Source organism: Lynx canadensis, chromosome D4, assembly GCF_007474595.2.
Source record: "Lynx canadensis isolate LIC74 chromosome D4, mLynCan4.pri.v2, whole genome shotgun sequence".
Lineage (NCBI taxonomy): Eukaryota > Metazoa > Chordata > Mammalia > Carnivora > Felidae > Lynx > Lynx canadensis.
In genome coordinates this window covers 2,798,074-2,815,126 of record NC_044315.2, presented here as the reverse complement: position 1 = coordinate 2,815,126, position 17,053 = coordinate 2,798,074, and the positions used below count along the sequence as shown (strand labels likewise).

Below are 17,053 nucleotides of genomic sequence, written 5' to 3'. Positions count from 1 at the left end.
TACTTAATGATACCACGACTTTATGTCCAGGACGTGGCACGAGTTTCTGCCTGTGCGGGTCCTGCTTCTGTCCTCCAGCGACGCTTTCTGCTGTCTTCACGCGAGCACGCCACGTTTGTCACTGCGGCCGCGGTTTTGGCGTCCACACGCATGGGATCCCCCTTCACCCCGCGTCTCTCTGTTGACGCGCTGCTCCTGAGAGACTCTTCCGTGTCTGTCTGTGTCACAAAGCCTCATATCTGCCCCAGACATCTTCCCCTCGCCTCTCTTCAACAACATAACCCCTGCCCGATTTAAGGCACCAGCCGTGCGGCTTCTGGCCTGTTTTCCTGGCTCCCCGTCCTGGGTCATGCTCTGGGTCACCCTCTGTCCGCTGTGCCCCCGGAATACCAGGGCGTCAGCTTGTGCTTAGGAACAAAGGGCGTCCCCCTCTGGCCCTGCACCTGAGCGGAGATCCTGTCTTTCTCCGGGCCTTCGCCATGTCACAAGGGCTGGACGTGGACCTGCCTCCTCCTCCTCACTCCATGTGACTGGTGTCACCCTCTCTCATCAGCTCTGGGCCCACGCAGCGGGACTGGCTCTTCTCCTTGTCCGTCCCGCCGCCCGTGGGTCTGGGTTGCTGTGCACACCCTCCAGCCCGAGGGAGGGAAGGGCCGGCCCCAGTGCTGGCTCCGTGGCCGTGGCCGTGGGTGGAGAGCGAGATGGACAGTGATGTATCTTCTCGCCTATGCATTGTGCATGGGTGCATGGGATGCGCGTCCGAGTCCCTCCTGGCCTGGCGCAACCAGCCTGGGTGCCGGCCCTTGTTCATGACAGTGTCCTTGGGGAGCTTTCCAGGACAAGGCCGGCATGCTGCGTTCTCATGAGAGACAAAGACACAGGGCACAGGGGCCATGCCCAGTGCTGCGCTGACCTGGTGGGGGGCACCCCTCGTTCCCGTGAGACGTGGGGTGCATGCCTGCTCACTCTTGTGGGGCTGACGGCAGTGTGGCCCCGGGTCACCGTGTGCATTACGTGAGTCTTAGAGGAGACCACGCGTGGCAAAGCTTGGCTTTGGAGCCCGGAGGATCTAACTCGGATTTTGACTCCTCCTATACGGTGTGATTCTGGGAAGAGTTAGACACCTTCTCTGAACTTAATTCCTTTTGTCCTCGTTATTTTTTTTCCAAATGGGAAGAATGGCTTTGACATCTGAGGGGGAGTGGCTCAGAGAGACGAGGGGCGTGAAGACAGAGGCCAGCTGTCCCCCTTGCTGGGGGTGCTGGCTCTCCATGACACGTGTGTACGTGTGCGTGTGTGCATGTGCGAGCCACCCTCCTACACGGCGGAGTCCGTCTTCGTGAGTCCGGATGCCGCCCTCCCGGCCGCATCGCCCCCCAGGTCCCCTCAGGTTCCGCCCCTTAAATCAAGACACCTTACGCCCAGCGAGTGCCAGACATGTTCCCTGAAGGTTGACCCAGGTTGACCTCGTTCTCTCGTGCCCGTTCTCCCCACCAGAGTCAATCAGAGGGACTTCGTCTCCACATGTACACGGGAGCAGAAGGATGTGGACGGAAAGCCGATGCCCCGTCCAAGCAGAGCAGATGCCCCCCGTCTGCAGTGAACATACTGTGCCATCAGGAAAGGGAAACGCGTCTCGTCCCAGTAAATTCTCCAGAGCGTGCGTCTCCCGCACGAGGGGAGCGAGTCACAAGGTGCTGGATGAGGAAGAGTCAGACCAGCCTTCCTCTCCTGCCTTGCAGATGGGCTCTCCCCAGAGGCCCTTCCCTCGGCCTCGGGCAGGCGCCTCCAGGAGCCAGGGCCGCCCGACGAATCCTGCCGTTCTCCGTGCCCCCCACCCCCCACCGCTCTTGTCCCCACCTTGCACCTCAGGCTGGCTTTGCCCGACCGTCGTCCTTTTGGCCGATGGCGCTGTAACTCTTTGCCTGATATTAAACACATTTTTGGAGAAAGAACAGTGGTGTCCTTGGAGTGCTTATTTCTAGGGGTTTCTTCTTTGGCTTCTTGTATTTCACGTCTCCCGTCTTCCAGAGTTAGCTTGCGTGATAATCTGGAGTTGTCCTTGTCGGTAATCTGGTGGCCAGGAGCATCCCCGAAAGAGGCAGGAGCGTGGGGTGCGGCCTGGCTCTCCCAGCCTCTGACTCCTGGGCTCCTGGGTGTCTCCTGACTCCCAGGTGTCCTGAGCGGGGAGGTGGCTGGGACGGCCCCCCAGGGTCAGGAGGGAAGCTGGCTGGGACGGCCCCCTAAGTTGCTGGGAGGCACGAGTGAGTTTGCTGTGGGCAGCATATCGGTTCTGCTTTGCCTCAGGGGATCTGCACGTATTTCCTCCTGATGCGAGGGGCCAGTGCTGGGAGATAGTGGTCTTTTCCCTCAGGACTCAGGGAGACACGATTTCCTTCCTTTGGGGACAGAGCCTCTGCACTGGCTGACAACTCCTTCACTTTGTGTGCCCAAGTCTCCTTGACTGGAAAACGGGAACATTCGTTTCATTTCTGGTTGCACTGTTGACTTTCTGAGGATTTGTGCCCCTCAGGCAAGAATGTCTGGGGCCACCGGATGCGTGCACATGTGTCCGTGTGCATGCAGGGGTGTGCACGTGCACAGCGGGCCCATGGTGGTTGAGGACCCTCGACCCCCGGCCGCCCTCCACGCGGTCTCGGCAGATAAGACTAAGGATAATACCATTAATACACGTCCGAGAGTGGGCTTTCCAGTAGCTGGTGCTTACACACGGATCTATTTATTTTCCTATCGTTTTCTAGGGACCATATGCTTCTAGGGACCATATGTCTGTAAATGAATCTGATTATGGTCAATGTGAGTGTGTGTCATGTCTGGAGCCAGAATTAGCCGCCGGGAGTCTACAGTTCTCTGCTCTCTCTGTCTCTGACGCCGTCTGTATGTATATACGTGTATATACGTGCACGTATGTAATTACGCATTTACGGTTCACCCTTGAACAGCGCGCGGGATTAGGGCCACTGACCCGCGCGGACTCAGAAGTCCATGTGTAACTTTGACTTCTCAAAAACTTCCTTACTCGTGGTCTGTTGACCTGAAGCCTCACTGAAAACACAAACGGTTAACTAACATGCATTTTACGTCATGTGTATGATGTGCTATGTTCTTACGACAAAGTAAGCTAGAGGGGCGCCTGGGTGGCTCAGTCGGTTAAGCATCCTACTTCGGCTCAGGTCACGATCTCGCGGTTCGTGGGTTCGAGCCCCCGTGTCGAGCTCTGTGCTGACAGCTCCGAGCCTGGAGCCTGTTTCAGATTCTGTGTCTCCCTCTCTCTCTGACCCTCCCCCATTCATGCTGTCTCTCCCTGTCTCAAAAATAAACGTTAAAAAAAAAATTAAAAAAAAAAGTAAGCTAGAGATAAGAAAACGGCATTGAGACGATCAGAAGGAAGAGGAAATACATTTACAGGACTGTACTGTATTTGTAAAAGAAAATCTACATCCAGGCGGATGCCTGCAACTCACACCTGTGTTGCTCGGGGGTGCGCTCAATAATCAATTTGAGGATCATTTCCTACGCCTCCATCGGTTCAAGCTCCTCTCTCGGTTGTGAAGGAAGATGCGTCTTCGTGGCTTTGATTAGAATATTGCGGATGGGAACATGGATCATTATCGTGCGTTTGCCCCGAGCCACACCCCGTGAATGTTAAGACGCTCTGTGGGTTCACGGATGGTGCCACTGGGTCCTCAGAGACCACGAGACAGTGCCTCACACAGAGCTCAGCAGCGGGGGCAGCATTCACGTGTGTGCCCTAGCCACCCCCTGTGAACCTCCGTGCGTGCCGGGATCCACAAGGTCTTACTGGCAAAGCAGCGTGTGGCGCCCTGAAGGCAGTGACGCCCTCTGGCCCCACCCCGACTGCATGCGGACTCGTCCGCCTTACGAAACTGTGTCTGTCTAGGTGAGCAGTTCCAGGGCATGCGTCGGTCCTGCCTTCGGCTCATCAGCATCTCGAAGCCGTGGGCTGGAAGCAGGCTTTTTCTAACCAACAGTGGGAATTTTAAAGGGAAGAGGAAATCAGGGAACGTGTTTGTGAGGCGAAAGCAAGCCCCCCCCCCATCTGTCAAGGATGTCTGTGACACTCCTTGTGACCTCAAGCCAACTTTAAACTTCATTCTTTTAAAAAATTTTTTTAATGTTTATTTTATTTTTTAATTTTTGAAAGAGAGAGAGAAAGAGGCAGGTGCAAACAGGGGAGGGGCAGAGAGAGAGAGAGACACAGAATCCGAAGCGGGCTCCAGACTCTGAGCTGTCAGCACAGAGCCTGACACGGGGCTCGAACCCACGAACTGTGAGATCGTGACCTGAGCCGAAGTCAGATGCTCAACCGACTGAGCCACCCAGGCGCCCCTAAGCTTCGTTCTTCTAACCAAAAGGAGTATCAGCCTCAGTGTTGCCGCAGGTGGGCATTACTCTTGCGTCCATACGTTCCCCTCAATCCCGAGGGCTCATCTTCGTGAGATGCTCGCCCACGGGGTTAAGGAGCCTCATTCCTGGTTTCCTCTTGGGTTTTATGAGGACTTACAGGGTCTGTTGCTTCTGCACGTTTGGTCATCATCAGCCGGCAGGGATTGGCGCCTACTGTGTACGTGTGTGGGAGGCAAAGCACACACTTGAGACCGTCGGGGTTATGAGGTCTCGGGTGACTCCACAGGTTATGAGGCATCGGCGAGGTTGGGTTGGCTGCGCCCTGGTTTCTCGAGCGCGGCACAGATCTCCGGGTTCACGGCCCCGCTTACGCTTGCAACCTACGTGCGACACACTTAACTTTGGAAGATTTAGGCAGTTTCAACCCATCGCGGGGAAATTACTTTCGAGAAGTTAAGGTTGAAGTGTTCCCGGTGTCTGAGATTCATGTGTAACTCTGCGTGTGCCGGATGGAGGCTCTGGGTGGCCGGCGGTGCCCGTGGATGGCATGAGGGGACGCCGCTTCCTCCCGACTCCGTCCTCGCTGGGTGGCCGGCTGTGTGGCTCTGCGTCGCCCACCCGTGTCTCATGGCTGCGGGATGGAGATGGTCACCTGGAAGGGAGAGAGGCCGCCGTCCCCTGACAGGACCACCTGGGCGTCACTGGCCACAGCTAGGCAGGCCTCCGGGTGTCTTCCCCAAGGGTCTGCTCTGTCGCTTCTGCCGTTGACATCTCGCTGGCCTCCCTGCCCGCCATTTCTCACTGCCTCGTCCCACACACAGCGGTTAACGTCCATTCAACTCTGTGTCTATCTCGTCAGCCTGCTTGAAGGGCCTCTGTGGTTTGTCCGTTCTCAGCCACCTCCGGGTCAGAACCCCCACACCCCCCTGCACGGCTCTGCAGATCTGACGGTCTGTCGCCTCCCGGCACACCCCTCTGCGTGGCCACACCTCACGCGTCCACCGTGCGTCGCGCTCCTCTCTGGGCCCGGATCCAGCGTGCGTTTTCTCATGGTTTCTTGCTCTCCCTCCACTTGGCCTCCAGCCCGCTTTGCATGGAGGCTTCTTTGCTGGCAGGTGCCCTTGCCTTCTCCTTTCTCTGAACGACGGGTCTGTGCTCGAGTAGTAAACAGTGCACGGCGCACAACAGCTGTTGTCTCCTTCTAGACTCTCCCACGTACCCCTGGTCTCCTCCACGTGTTTCTTGAAAACACACACTGTCTTGCCTGGTCCTCGGTGGTCGGGAGGGGATGGGTTTGGCGTGGGGTGGTCCTCCAGGATCAGAGACGGCTCCTGAGTGTGGGATGGGGGGAGCCCTGTGGACCGTGGTCCCGAGGAGTTGCCCCAGGGAAGACGAGGGGGGGCAGGAAGTTCTCGGGGGGAGCAGTCGAGGCTCGGTTTGAAGCGTGACATCTGAGAAGACTTTAAACAACGCGGTGGAACCGTCACTTGGGTGTGGGAATGGTCTTCACAGTCCTGGCGCTGGAGGAGATGTGGGGGCGGGAGGTAAAGATGAGCGAGGTAATTGGAGCAGAGACGGTAGGACCCCTTACGGCGAGCGCAGGTCGGGGAACCGCAGAGGCCCCAGGGCTCGGCTCCAGCAGTCTTGACAGGCTGAGGCGTGGGGTCACCCGACAGGGCCTGGGACGACAAGATGGCAGTGGGAATGTGTTCTGCTGCTGTTTGCCCAGCACCCAGCGCGGAGGAACCACAGGACAAGGGGCCTGATATGGAGGCAGTTTCTGTCTGGCAGGCATAGAGCCCTGTGATCCCACCCCTGCCCCCCACCAGAGAGAGGCCAGGTCGTTCCTTCTCACTTCAGACAGAGTGAGGGGCTTCATGGAGATGACACAGACTGGCACCTGTCACTAGAGTCCAGGATGCCCAGTGCACTGATGGTCTCCATACCGGGAGTGGGCATTGCTGATGGCCTCCTGCTGGCGGCCAGGCTAAAGGGCTAAGGTCAGGGGGCACCTCATGTGGGCCCTGAGCCCACAGAATCCATCCCGAGGGTTTCCTGCTAGTTTGAGGCCCCGTCAGCCGCAAGAGGGTTACAGCTGCCCCATGGGTGTGGACGGCGGAGGGGATGGGTGTGTGGGTGGGTGAAGGACCAACACTGTCCATTTCACAACACAGGCACCCACATATTCCCAGGGGAGGGCCTTCCAAAGGTTCAAGGAGTCAGATGCAGCCCTCAGTCCCGCCGGGGGACCAGCCCCGGGGCTGGTGGGTGGGTTAGATACGGTTATGTGTCTGGGGCTTCATCCAGGGCCAGGGAGGAGCTGGGCCCCTGCGTGCACTGAGACAGGAGTTGGGGGCAGTGAACTGGTTCTCGGACTGTACCCTGATCGTCCACTTGTCCGAGTTGCACAGAGGACAGAGAAGAGGTGGGCAGGATGGAGTCCTGTGGCCACATCACAGGAAGACGAGAAACTGGCAAAGAGCACCCAGGAGGGCAGAAGACGTCAGAGGAGCGTCAGCTGAGGGTGGCACAGTGCCCACTGCATTTGGGGCCGTGGCGGGTGTTGGAATTTGCAGGGCAGATTGTGGGAACAAGACCTGGCTTGGAGGGAGAGGGTTAAGGGCACAGAGGGCACCATCACCAGCACCGTGTTGGTGGTCTCTTTGGAGGAGTTGCCGTCATTTGTGGAACTGGCTCTTGTGACAGCCACCGAGTGCTTTCCATCCTATTAACAACCTGGCTGCAGTCAGTGGTGGTATGCCCAGGGCCTCTGGGCCGCCTCCGAGGTGTTAGACTGTAGGTTCCCCGGAGTGGGTCTGCTGGATGGAGGGTCTGTGTGAGTCTCGTTCTCCTAGGATGAGGCCAGGCTGCCCCCCGGAGGCTGTGCTAACTGCTTCTTAACCACATGCGGGGCTTTCTTATAATGTCTCAAGCTCGAACCTTTGGCTGTTTAAGTGGGCTTTAGTTTATAATCTTATTTTGAGTAAAGCCAAGAATTTGTTCATATTTCCAAGAGCTGTTTGTATGTCCTTTGCTGTGAACTCTGTTTGTATCTTTTAACATTTTGCATCGGGTTTTTGATATTTTCCTTATTAAGTTATATTAAGGTAATTAACTTGTTGACTATGAAATGTTTCAGTTTTTTTTCTGCATAAAATTTTATTTTTATGCTCTGGAGTATGTCAATATTTCCTTTTATGTTCAAGATTTGTATCATCCTTCCACTCAAAGATAATATAAAAAAATTCCTCCCAGGTTTTTTCCTTTTTTTAAAGTACTTTTATGGTTTCATTACCATGAAGTTAAGTTTGCAATCCATTTAGGATTTATTTGCATATAAGGCGCAAGATAGAAACCCAGTGTGATTTTTTTCCTGAATGCTGCCCAGACACTGAAACACCACTCACTGGTCATTCTGTCCCCCTCGGGTATGTCTGTATTACTGTATTTGTCACTCCACGGGAGGAAGACACTTTTTCACTCTGCCCTCCTGTGTTCTCTGGCTAGGGTTCTGCAAATAAGGCAGGCAAAAGACAGACTAACAGGAGAGAAGCAGGTGATGAATGTATACAGTACACATGCAGGCAGGGAAACTCAGTGATGAGTAACTCAAAGAAGTGGTTAGAACTTGGGCTTACCTCACATCTTACCAAAGAACAAGAAATCCATAGGGAAGTGACAAAGCCCAGGAAAAGAATTTGGGGTTTCTAGGGGGGAACCTGTTGGAGAACCCCTTGTTGACATGTGGGGAGGCAAGTGCGTGGACAGGGGTGGGGTGGGGTGGGGGGAATTGATGGGAGGGGGGAGCTAGCTCAGCCCAAGTTCCTTTGCTGTGTCTCAGGGCTGCTGTGGCTCACCTCCGTTCCTCCCTGTGGAGAGGGGCACAGGCTGTGTGTACAGATTTATGACCTGCTTTTAGGCAAATGGGGGGAGGGCAGAGAGCTCTTCTGGCTACTTCTCCGTGGCCTTCAGCTCAGAATACTCCGTCTGCCGGCGTGGCCTGTGTGGGGTGGCGTCTTCGGCTACCCTTCACCGTGTATGTCTCTCCTTTTTGCTTCTTCATGAAGTGGATTGCACTTTGTCGTTCCACGTGTTTATTTATTGCCCCTCCGCCTGCTAGAACATAAACCCCTGATGGCAGAAATCACCACTTGGGACACCTACTATTTATTGTTTTAGTCTGTGAAACGTGTGTGTGTTTGGGGAGGTGGGGTGGGCAGGCTGAGATGGCTGAGTGGGGACAAAAGTGGGGCTACATGATTCCAAAGGACCCAGTTCTCAAATCCCGCCCTCCAGCCTGACAGGTATGACGTGTGGGAGGAGCTGGCTCTCATGATGAGAACTTCACACTGAATGGGAGAGATGGTGGGACCAGGATGGAGTGAGGCTCAGTTACTCCCAGGTGACTGGGGTCGTGCCAGAGAGTCCACATTCCCGTTAGCTGAGCTCTCAGGGTCACAGTTTGGCTCGCCCCAGTGGGGTCATGCTGAACAGGTGGCTGAGCGATCTCCATTAAAAACAGAGGTGCATCGCCACCCGAGACTGACCCGAGGACTCGGTGAAATTACAGAAAGCCAAATCATTTTTGCTGAATGAAAAGTTGAGACAGTACCGTTCACCAAAACGTGCTGTGCTAGGTGGTAAAGAGGGACGATGAGAATGGTTACCTCTGCAGTCAGACGGTAGAGTTAAAGTTTCTTGTGTCAGCGTCAGGCGTCTAAGTGTGGCAGTTACTACGTTCCGCCACATTCTTATTTCAAAGGGGGACGGACACCATCAGCCTCCGTGTGGTGAGAAGTCACACGCACGCAGGTTATCGTGGGAGCATTAGAAGCAAATTGATGGACAGAGGACGTTTTTTTCTGAAGAGTAGCTTGATTTGCAACCACGTTGGGGGATTGTAAATCTCACACAGGGGATCCTTAGGACTTTTTTGCGTGGTGGAGCTCAGAGAACTTTCTGGAATTTCTGACATTGGCACATCTTAAGGACAGAAGATGGAGTCTCTGAATGTGCCCTGGGATGCCGCCGGGGTCTCTTGGGGAGGATTTGCTCGACGGAATGGACTTCTTGGGCTGTGTCCGCCCCGCCCACAGAAGTGGCACACGGGCAGCCAGGGAGGCCTGTGGCCCGACCTGCGTGGCCCACTGGCTCAGACACATGCTGTACAGGTGACCCCGCTGACAGCTATCCTCTTGGGAGGCTGTCGCCCAAGGCTGATTTCTTTCTCTCATTGCCCGCGTTGGTGGCTCGGGAAAGAAATCCGATGTTTGTTACGGATATTTTAGGAGAGACCTACAGAAAGCTTCCTGCCGTGGGGTATCTTCCCGGCCTGCTGGGACCATCGCGGATTTTGGCGCTTTGCTCAGCCGAATGTGTCATAACAAGCACAGTGCAGAGATGCGCCGAGCTGCTTCTTCTTCTTCTTGTTTTTAAATTAGACAGAGAAAATATAGATGCTGGGGTTTCTATAGTTCCATAAAGAGACAGCTTGACCTTCCTCAATAGGAACTGCCTTTTAAAAGGTACTCGGGTGATCATTTTGATAGACCCACAGTTGGAACATTATTATAAAACAAATGGCTAAGGATAAACATTGAAAACATTCATGCCTTTTAAAGGAACTTTGTCTGAGTCATGGTGATTCAGTCTACAGCCTTCACGGTATTTGAGTTTCTAGAATAGTCTTTCCCCACTCTCTGCAGTGAATTCAATGGCAAATGTGAGCCTCACCTGAATGGTAATTTGACAAGGACAGATCTCTCTTAAGAGCATTATCTTGTGGTGGGGATTAGATTTCTGGATGATAGAAAATGATTTCAAGTATTTCACGTAGAAAGCTTGCAGAATGTTTCTGAGGACCCGTTATCCTGTTTGTCCGGTGGTGTGTCCAAATCCCCGTTTACTTCTTCCTGTGCTCTCTTACAATTGTGTCTGTCCCCACGAGGGGGCTGACACGTTCACCCATCCCCTTTCTGGGCTCCTGACTTTGGAGCCCCCTCTGGAGTATCCCTGTCATTACCCACTGAGGCCCGCTCCCGGAGTTGAGCCATTTGCTTCCAAGCACCTGTTACCAGCACGTCCTCCCCACCTGGAGGCCCAGCATCTGGACCCCAGCGGCCTCCAGCCGGTCCATCTCGCACCCTCCCCACGTCCCGAGGTGTCCTGCCCGGGCGAACCCTCTGCAGCCAGGTGCCCCTAGGCCTAGGACCCTCCTTGCCTCCTTTCCTCAGGGCAGCACCGGCACGTGGTAGCTGCTCAATAAACGGGTGCTCCGGGGACTGCCCGGCACAGACCTTATTTCTTGCTCATTTGTCTATCACCCGAGCGCCTCCCCGCCTTCAGAACCCTCTTGGTTTTGTGATATTTACTAACTGCAGACGCTGGAGATAATACTCAGAACGCCAGATTTCTTCTGATAACATTCTGATTCACCTTGGAAGGGTGGTGACCCGTAGCGGTGCTTGGTCAGGGCCGGCCCCGTGCCGGGACCGTGGCCGTGAAGGGAACATCCGGGAGACCACGTGCCCTGGTAATGGCCCACTAAACGGAATCCCAGCCCAGCGTAAGACGGACTGTGGCGTCGACACCCGTCACACTGTTAGGATACAGCCACGCCAACAGGAGGCACTAGGGCACTGCCACCGGGAGGTTCAGGACGACCTGGTCGCATTTTGCGCGGTTCTGTTTGCCAGAGAGGGAACCGGGTGACCCCCGCATGGGGAGCCGTGCTGTCTACGCTGAACTGCACGGGCAGGTGTCTCCCCTGGGGACGTGCGCGTGTGGTCTCTTGGTTGCAGGATCCTGACTGATGTGACAAATGGATCTCTCTTCCTGCCCCCTTAAGGGAAGCCATCAGCCGCGTCTGCGAAGCCGTCCCTGGCGCCAAGGGAGCCTTCAGGAAGAGAAAGGTACTGTCTTCTGTGTTGCCTCCCCACGCAGCACCTGCGGTCACGCCCCGCCCGTCAGGGCCCCCTGTCACCGCCTGGCTGTCGGCACTTTCCAAGCGACGAGAGCTCGGGGTCCCCCTGCCCTGGGGTTGGCAGGACGGCCGGCAAGTCAGCGCCCAGTTGTGCCCCATTGGCCCAGACCTGTAGATGGTGAGGAGACGGCACGGAAGACGGGGCTGGCGCCCCTCGAAGCCTCTCTGGGCGTTAGTTCTCTTCGCTAGAACAGTTGGTGGTGAACACCCGGGTGCTGTGCTGCTAAATTTAACCAGCGGCCCTCAGGGTTCAGAGTACGAAGCCGCTCATCTTTCCCGTTTGCCAGTTTCCGTGGCATACGTGCTTCCGCCAGGCCCCTTCCAGGCTCTAGTGACATCCCCGAGGACGCGCAGTGACACGTCATCTCACGGTGTTTCCACCTGGTTCACAGGTGCAGCGGGCACAAAGGCCTGAGCGGCACAGATGACCGGTAACGAAGCAAAAGCAGCTGGGAAGTGAGGAGTTTTGAGTACTTGTTGTCTTTTTTTTTTTTTAATGTAAGTTATTTGTTTGTAAGTTTACGTAAAGTAACTTTTCATAGCAGCTGTTTTTAACGGCCAGCTCCTAAAATTCCTAAAAATTTAATAATTGTCTCTCATTAGCCAGTACAACCAGCTCCAGAGCGCCACGGGATATCCCCATTTTATAGGTGATGAAAACTGAGGCACAGAGATGTGGGTAGGGGTAGGCTGGGCTCAGGCCCATGTCACCCGGCTCCAGGGACTATACATTCAACCTTGGGTTTGACTTTTTCACTCTGGAGATGGTTAGACGGCCAGGGAGAAAGTGGATTAAGAGAAAGCTCAGAAAACCTCTCCGGTTAGAAGTCTGGCAGGTACAGAACTAAATAGCCACTGTCAGGACTGTCTGTGCCCGGACTCTATTGCTCTGTCGTGAGGCGTTACTTCTGATTCCCCGAATCCGTCCTGGGGCTGAGGTTTGCAGGCAGGTGGCCGGCTTGTTGACACCCCCCCGCCCTGGGTGGGTTTTGTCATTATAGCTCGGGGACATCCGCGAAGCCATAAGGCAGCTGGGTTTCAGGCAGAGAACTTTGAATCTTGACTGTCGCGTAGGGTCACTAGGAGGGGGTCTGAGGACAGGGCTAGGAAGTGTCCTCTTTCAGAGCTCGGGGAGGGTGGCAGAAACAAGGCTGATGGCCTCGGGTATGACTTAATCAGAATCTCGGGGGACGGGGCCCAGGCCTCTGTATTTGTTTTTTTGTTTTTTTTTTTCAATAAATTTCTGTTTTGTTTTTTTTTTTTTTAATTTTTTTTTAACGTTTATTTATTTTTGAGACAGAGAGAGACAGAGCATGAATGGGGGAGGGTCAGAGAGAGAGAGGGAGACACAGAATCCGAAACAGGCTCCGGGCTCTGAGCCGTCAGCACAGAGCCCGACACGGGGCTCGAACTCACGGACCGCGAGATCGTGACCTGAGCCGAAGTCGGCCGCCTAACCGACTGAGCCACCCAGGTGCCCCTGGGCCTCTGTATTTGTAAACAGCTCTGTCAGATTAAAAATGGTTTAAGAACCAGCTGTAATTAGCACATCAAAAGAGGGCATGTTCTAATCTGACAGGGAAGATGGCTTGGGGGCCCTGGACCCAGATACCGGTGTTGGCCTTTGGGTGGGGGTGGGGGTGGGGGGCGGGGGGCGGGCAGGGATGGCTGGTGCGGAAACGCAGTCCTTTGGGCCCTGTGCCAAGGACTCTAACTGAGCTGAGCCCGGTGGTCCGTCCCTGTGCCGGGCCGTCCGTGTGAGCACCGGCCTGGAGGACGTTCCGGCCCAAGGCCCCCAGCAGTGAGCAGTCTCGAGACTCCACGGGGTGTTCGTCGGCCCCGCGAGCTGCACCCTGCTTCTCTGGCTCTGCCATTTAGCTCCCGGGGGCTGGAACCAGTATCTGAGCCTGGAACTGTGAGCACTGGCCCGTGGCCCTTTCCTGGGCTTACGAGTGACAGGAGACTCGTCCCCACGGGAGCTGCCTGCTCGCGGACGGTGCTGACGCCCGAGGGTCCTCCCGCGTGTGTGCGCATGACGAGTTTGTGACGTGTTTGTGGCTGCCTGTGGCGAGTCCCAGAATCCGTGTGCTCCTGTTGGATCCCGCCTGCCGGCTCCTTCGTGGCACAGCCTCCTTCACGTGGCCAGTGAGGGCGGGAAGGTGGGGGCTGGGGGGTGCAGCAGACGGGAACAACAGAGAGGCTGTGACAGCGCGGCCTCTCGGGAATCGGAAGCTAAAATCTGGCCGCTTGATTTCACAGCCTCCCAGCAAAATGCTGTCCAGCATCTTGGGCAAGAGCAACCTCCAGTTTGCGGGCATGAACATCTCCCTGACCGTGTCCACCGCCAGCCTGAACCTGCGGACACCCGACTCCAAACAGGTCTGTAGGCGCCCGGGCCCCCCTGGGTGTTTTGCAAGGTTGCCGGCTCTGCTGGGTCTGGCAGAGAACATTTGTCTAAAATCTTTACTAGCCTGCAGACTTTGGCCCCTTTGAACGGTTGCCCACGGAATGATAGGTAGAATTGGTTTTCTTGGAATCTGCTGCAAATTACCTTTTTTTTTTTTTTTTTTTAAGGGTAACGTCTAAAGTCATTGAGGGACTTGCAGTGTAGAAGCAGGCGCTTGTGTTTGCCACGGACTCCTCATCTCCTTGCCCGTCTTTCATTTCCTTTTACACCGTATTTCTTGGACTCCGCAGCCCACGTCTCATTTCCACATTTTGTCATCCTTGAAGTGGATGGCACCTCGTGGTTTAATGGGCCAGATTTTTTCTGTCTTAGCGGTTCCTCATCTGGAGCCACTCGCGGTTGACAGCGTCCTAGGTCGCTGCACGAAGCATACGGGAGGGAGTCCGCCCGGTGTGGGACGCCTGCCGCTCGCCGGCCGAGGCCGCACGGCGGTGGCGATCGTTGGGGCGGGTTCCGTGTGTGACGCTGGCCTCTCGGCAGCGTGTGTCTTAGGTCTCTCGGGCCTCAGTTCTGTCCGCTGGAACAGTGGGTGTCTCAGTGGCTGTCCTGGGTACCAGCAGGTGAAGACGCCCAGACGCGTAAAAGGGCGTGTTTCCCGCGCAGCCCGGGGCTCCGTTGCCGGTGGCCTGAGCTGGAAATGGGATGCGTCCCCACGGGGAGAGAGATGGGCCACCCGCACACCTCTGACTCTGGCCATGTTCCCGGGGTTGCCTGGGGTTACCTTTGCGTTGCCAAATATATTTATATTTGTTCACTTCAGTGTTCCCCAGGTCAGCGAGTGGCACCACCTCCTACTCCATTCCTCACTTGCCCGACAGATAATCCCTGTCTTTTCACGTTAGTCCTTCCGACGGGTGGGGTGGTGGTGGGTTAGGAAGGTTCAGCGGGCTCCGCCTTTCTCTGGGGCCCTCTCAGGGCTGAGCACCTGTGACCCCGGGCTGCAAGGCGGGAGGGACCCCTCTGCCCTGCACCACACGCCCATATCCACTCTCACGCAGTGTGGCCGTTGCTGTCATGTTTCTAGGGATCCTCAGGCCGTGGCCCTCAATTCTGTGGGATACACGTCCCGATCCCTGCCTATTACACCTCATTCCCCCCTTAAGGAAAATCAAACAAACTCAGGAGGAGTGGAAGGGACGTGGCCGTGCTGGGGTTGGGGGCTGGTTGGCTGTGTCCTCACTGTTTGTGGAGCATGGGTGTGGGGTTGGGCTCAGGAGCGGGGGGCGCCCTCTGGGACGATAGGAACACGGCCCGGGACGGTGGCGCCAGCCCCCGCTCACGCCCCTGGCTGTCCCGTGGCGGCCTGGCTGTTGCAAATTAGGAGGAGTCCCGGCCGGACACTGCCCTCCCCCGTGCAGAGCAACCGTGAAAGTCCCGGCCGCTCTCCTCTGCCGAGCGTCCCTCGAACCTCCCTTGGTCAAAAACACCTGCTCGAGATTCACCGGCTCAAAACTCCGTTTAATCTCCCATCTTTCCCGAAGGTCTGAGATACAATGATACAGCAACAGCCACACGTCGTGACCAAATAGGATTTCTGCTTTTTCTCCTCAATTATAATACCCGCTTCAGTTTCCAAACTCCAGTATGAGGGCTGTCTTATAAGCAAAAACTAAGCAGAAATCAACACGTTTTCGAGGTTTATCCTCGTGTGGGGATTGCTGGTGCTTTGCTGCCCTCCTGGGAGCCCCCTGCCCCGGGGCTGGAGGCAGGAAGCTTCCAGAAGGCTGCAAGTGGCCGCTGGTAGCTGGATCCGGCCGGGTTGGTACAGGCTCCAGAGTGGCTTCCTTGTTTCCATCCATTTATATGCTCAGGTCTTTCTAGATCGCGAGTGGTTTTGCACATGCCATTTTGGCATTTTAGAACGAGTGGTTTTCTCCCAGTTCAGACACAGGTTTGCTTCGAGCGTCTCGGGAGCACAGTCGGGAAGCTCCTCGCACGGTGGGATTTCACCTCTGTTAATTTCCGACTGCCTGCCACCAAAGGCCTGAGGGGCTGTGCGGGAATAAACCTGGTGATGGTGTGATGGAGACGGGGCCACTGTTTCCACCCCGGAATTCAATTCAAGGTCATTCCATTGTCTTTGACATTATAAAAATAGCATGGGAAACTTACGTCGCAGCTTAAATTTAGGGCAGCTTCTAATTTACTGTCTACTGAATTCCGCTGCCGTTTGTAAAGCTAATGGAAATTTCCGGGTTTAATACTGACTTGGAATGTCCTCCCTGGCCTTTGCATCGATGGAACCGGTCGCAAGAGTGCCTGGGACACAACGAGACGCGCTCCTTGCTCGCTAGGTGGGGGTCGGCCCTGAAGACCGCATGTGTCTCTGGAAGCAGAAATTGCACCAGTGACCTGTTTCCGTGTGGGGGTGAGACCCTTTCCTTCTCCGAGAGGGAAGGTCGTTAGGACCCCCGTTAGCTGTGGTCCTTCAGCCTCGGGCTTCGCATCTGTGAACCGGGCGGCCGTGGTTCCTCCCTCAAGGGTTGCCTCAAGGGAGCTCGCCGAGCAGCTGACGTGTGGGGAAAGCCCACCGGGGGTCAGCTGGTGTGACGACTCCCATCCCTTTATTTGCGCCGGGTACCAGTTTTGCGGATTCTCAGGAAACCTTGTCGTATCGCCTGCCGACAAACGGTGGCTTTTCCAGGACGCGGGGCGGGCACTAACGACGTGTCTCCTTTCTTGTCCTGGGCCTGCAGATCATCGCCAACCACCACATGCAGTCCATCTCGTTCGCCTCTGGGGGAGACCCGGTAAGTGCCCGGGGCTGCTTTCCCTTGCTCTCGTCGGGACTTTTCCAGAAGGGGCCTTCCTCCCAGGGGTGCGTTCTAGGGCACGATCGGGAAAGGTAACTGTGATGACAGCTCTCCCCCCACCTGGTTCCGTAAGCCCTTCTCGACCAGCATTAGTTCTCGTGCCATTAGCCCAAAGCGGTCGAAAATCCTCCAAGTCCTGGCTTTCTGAAGAGGTCCTGGGACCGCGCCCCAGTGTCAGCCGTCAGGCGCCCCGTCTGATGACTGGGGGTCCTGCTTCGTTCCTTTTTTCTCTTGGGCTCCGGCAGGGCCCTTCGGTTTCGCGGTTGAAGTCTACGCGAAGCCTGTGAGTTGACTTAGTCTGGTTTATTCATAGATGTTTGAAATTGGAATTTTTCTACCCACATTTAATGTTGTAGTCTTACTGGTTTGCTTTGCCAGCAGGGAGGGAGTGCAGGGAGAGAG

At 55.7% G+C, this 17,053-nt stretch overlaps 1 protein-coding gene across 1 annotated transcript in view; it reads left to right on the top strand.

Moving 5' to 3' along the window:
- The window catches only part of SHC3 (SHC adaptor protein 3), a 97,310-nt gene that overhangs the window by 43,732 nt on the left and 36,525 nt on the right, over positions 1–17,053 (top strand). The window contains exons 3-5 of the mRNA XM_030293413.1: positions 11,237–11,300; positions 13,631–13,750; positions 16,535–16,588. Coding sequence (XP_030149273.1) covers positions 11,237–11,300; positions 13,631–13,750; positions 16,535–16,588 — 238 coding nt within the window. The remainder of the gene's footprint in view (positions 1–11,236; positions 11,301–13,630; positions 13,751–16,534; positions 16,589–17,053) is intronic.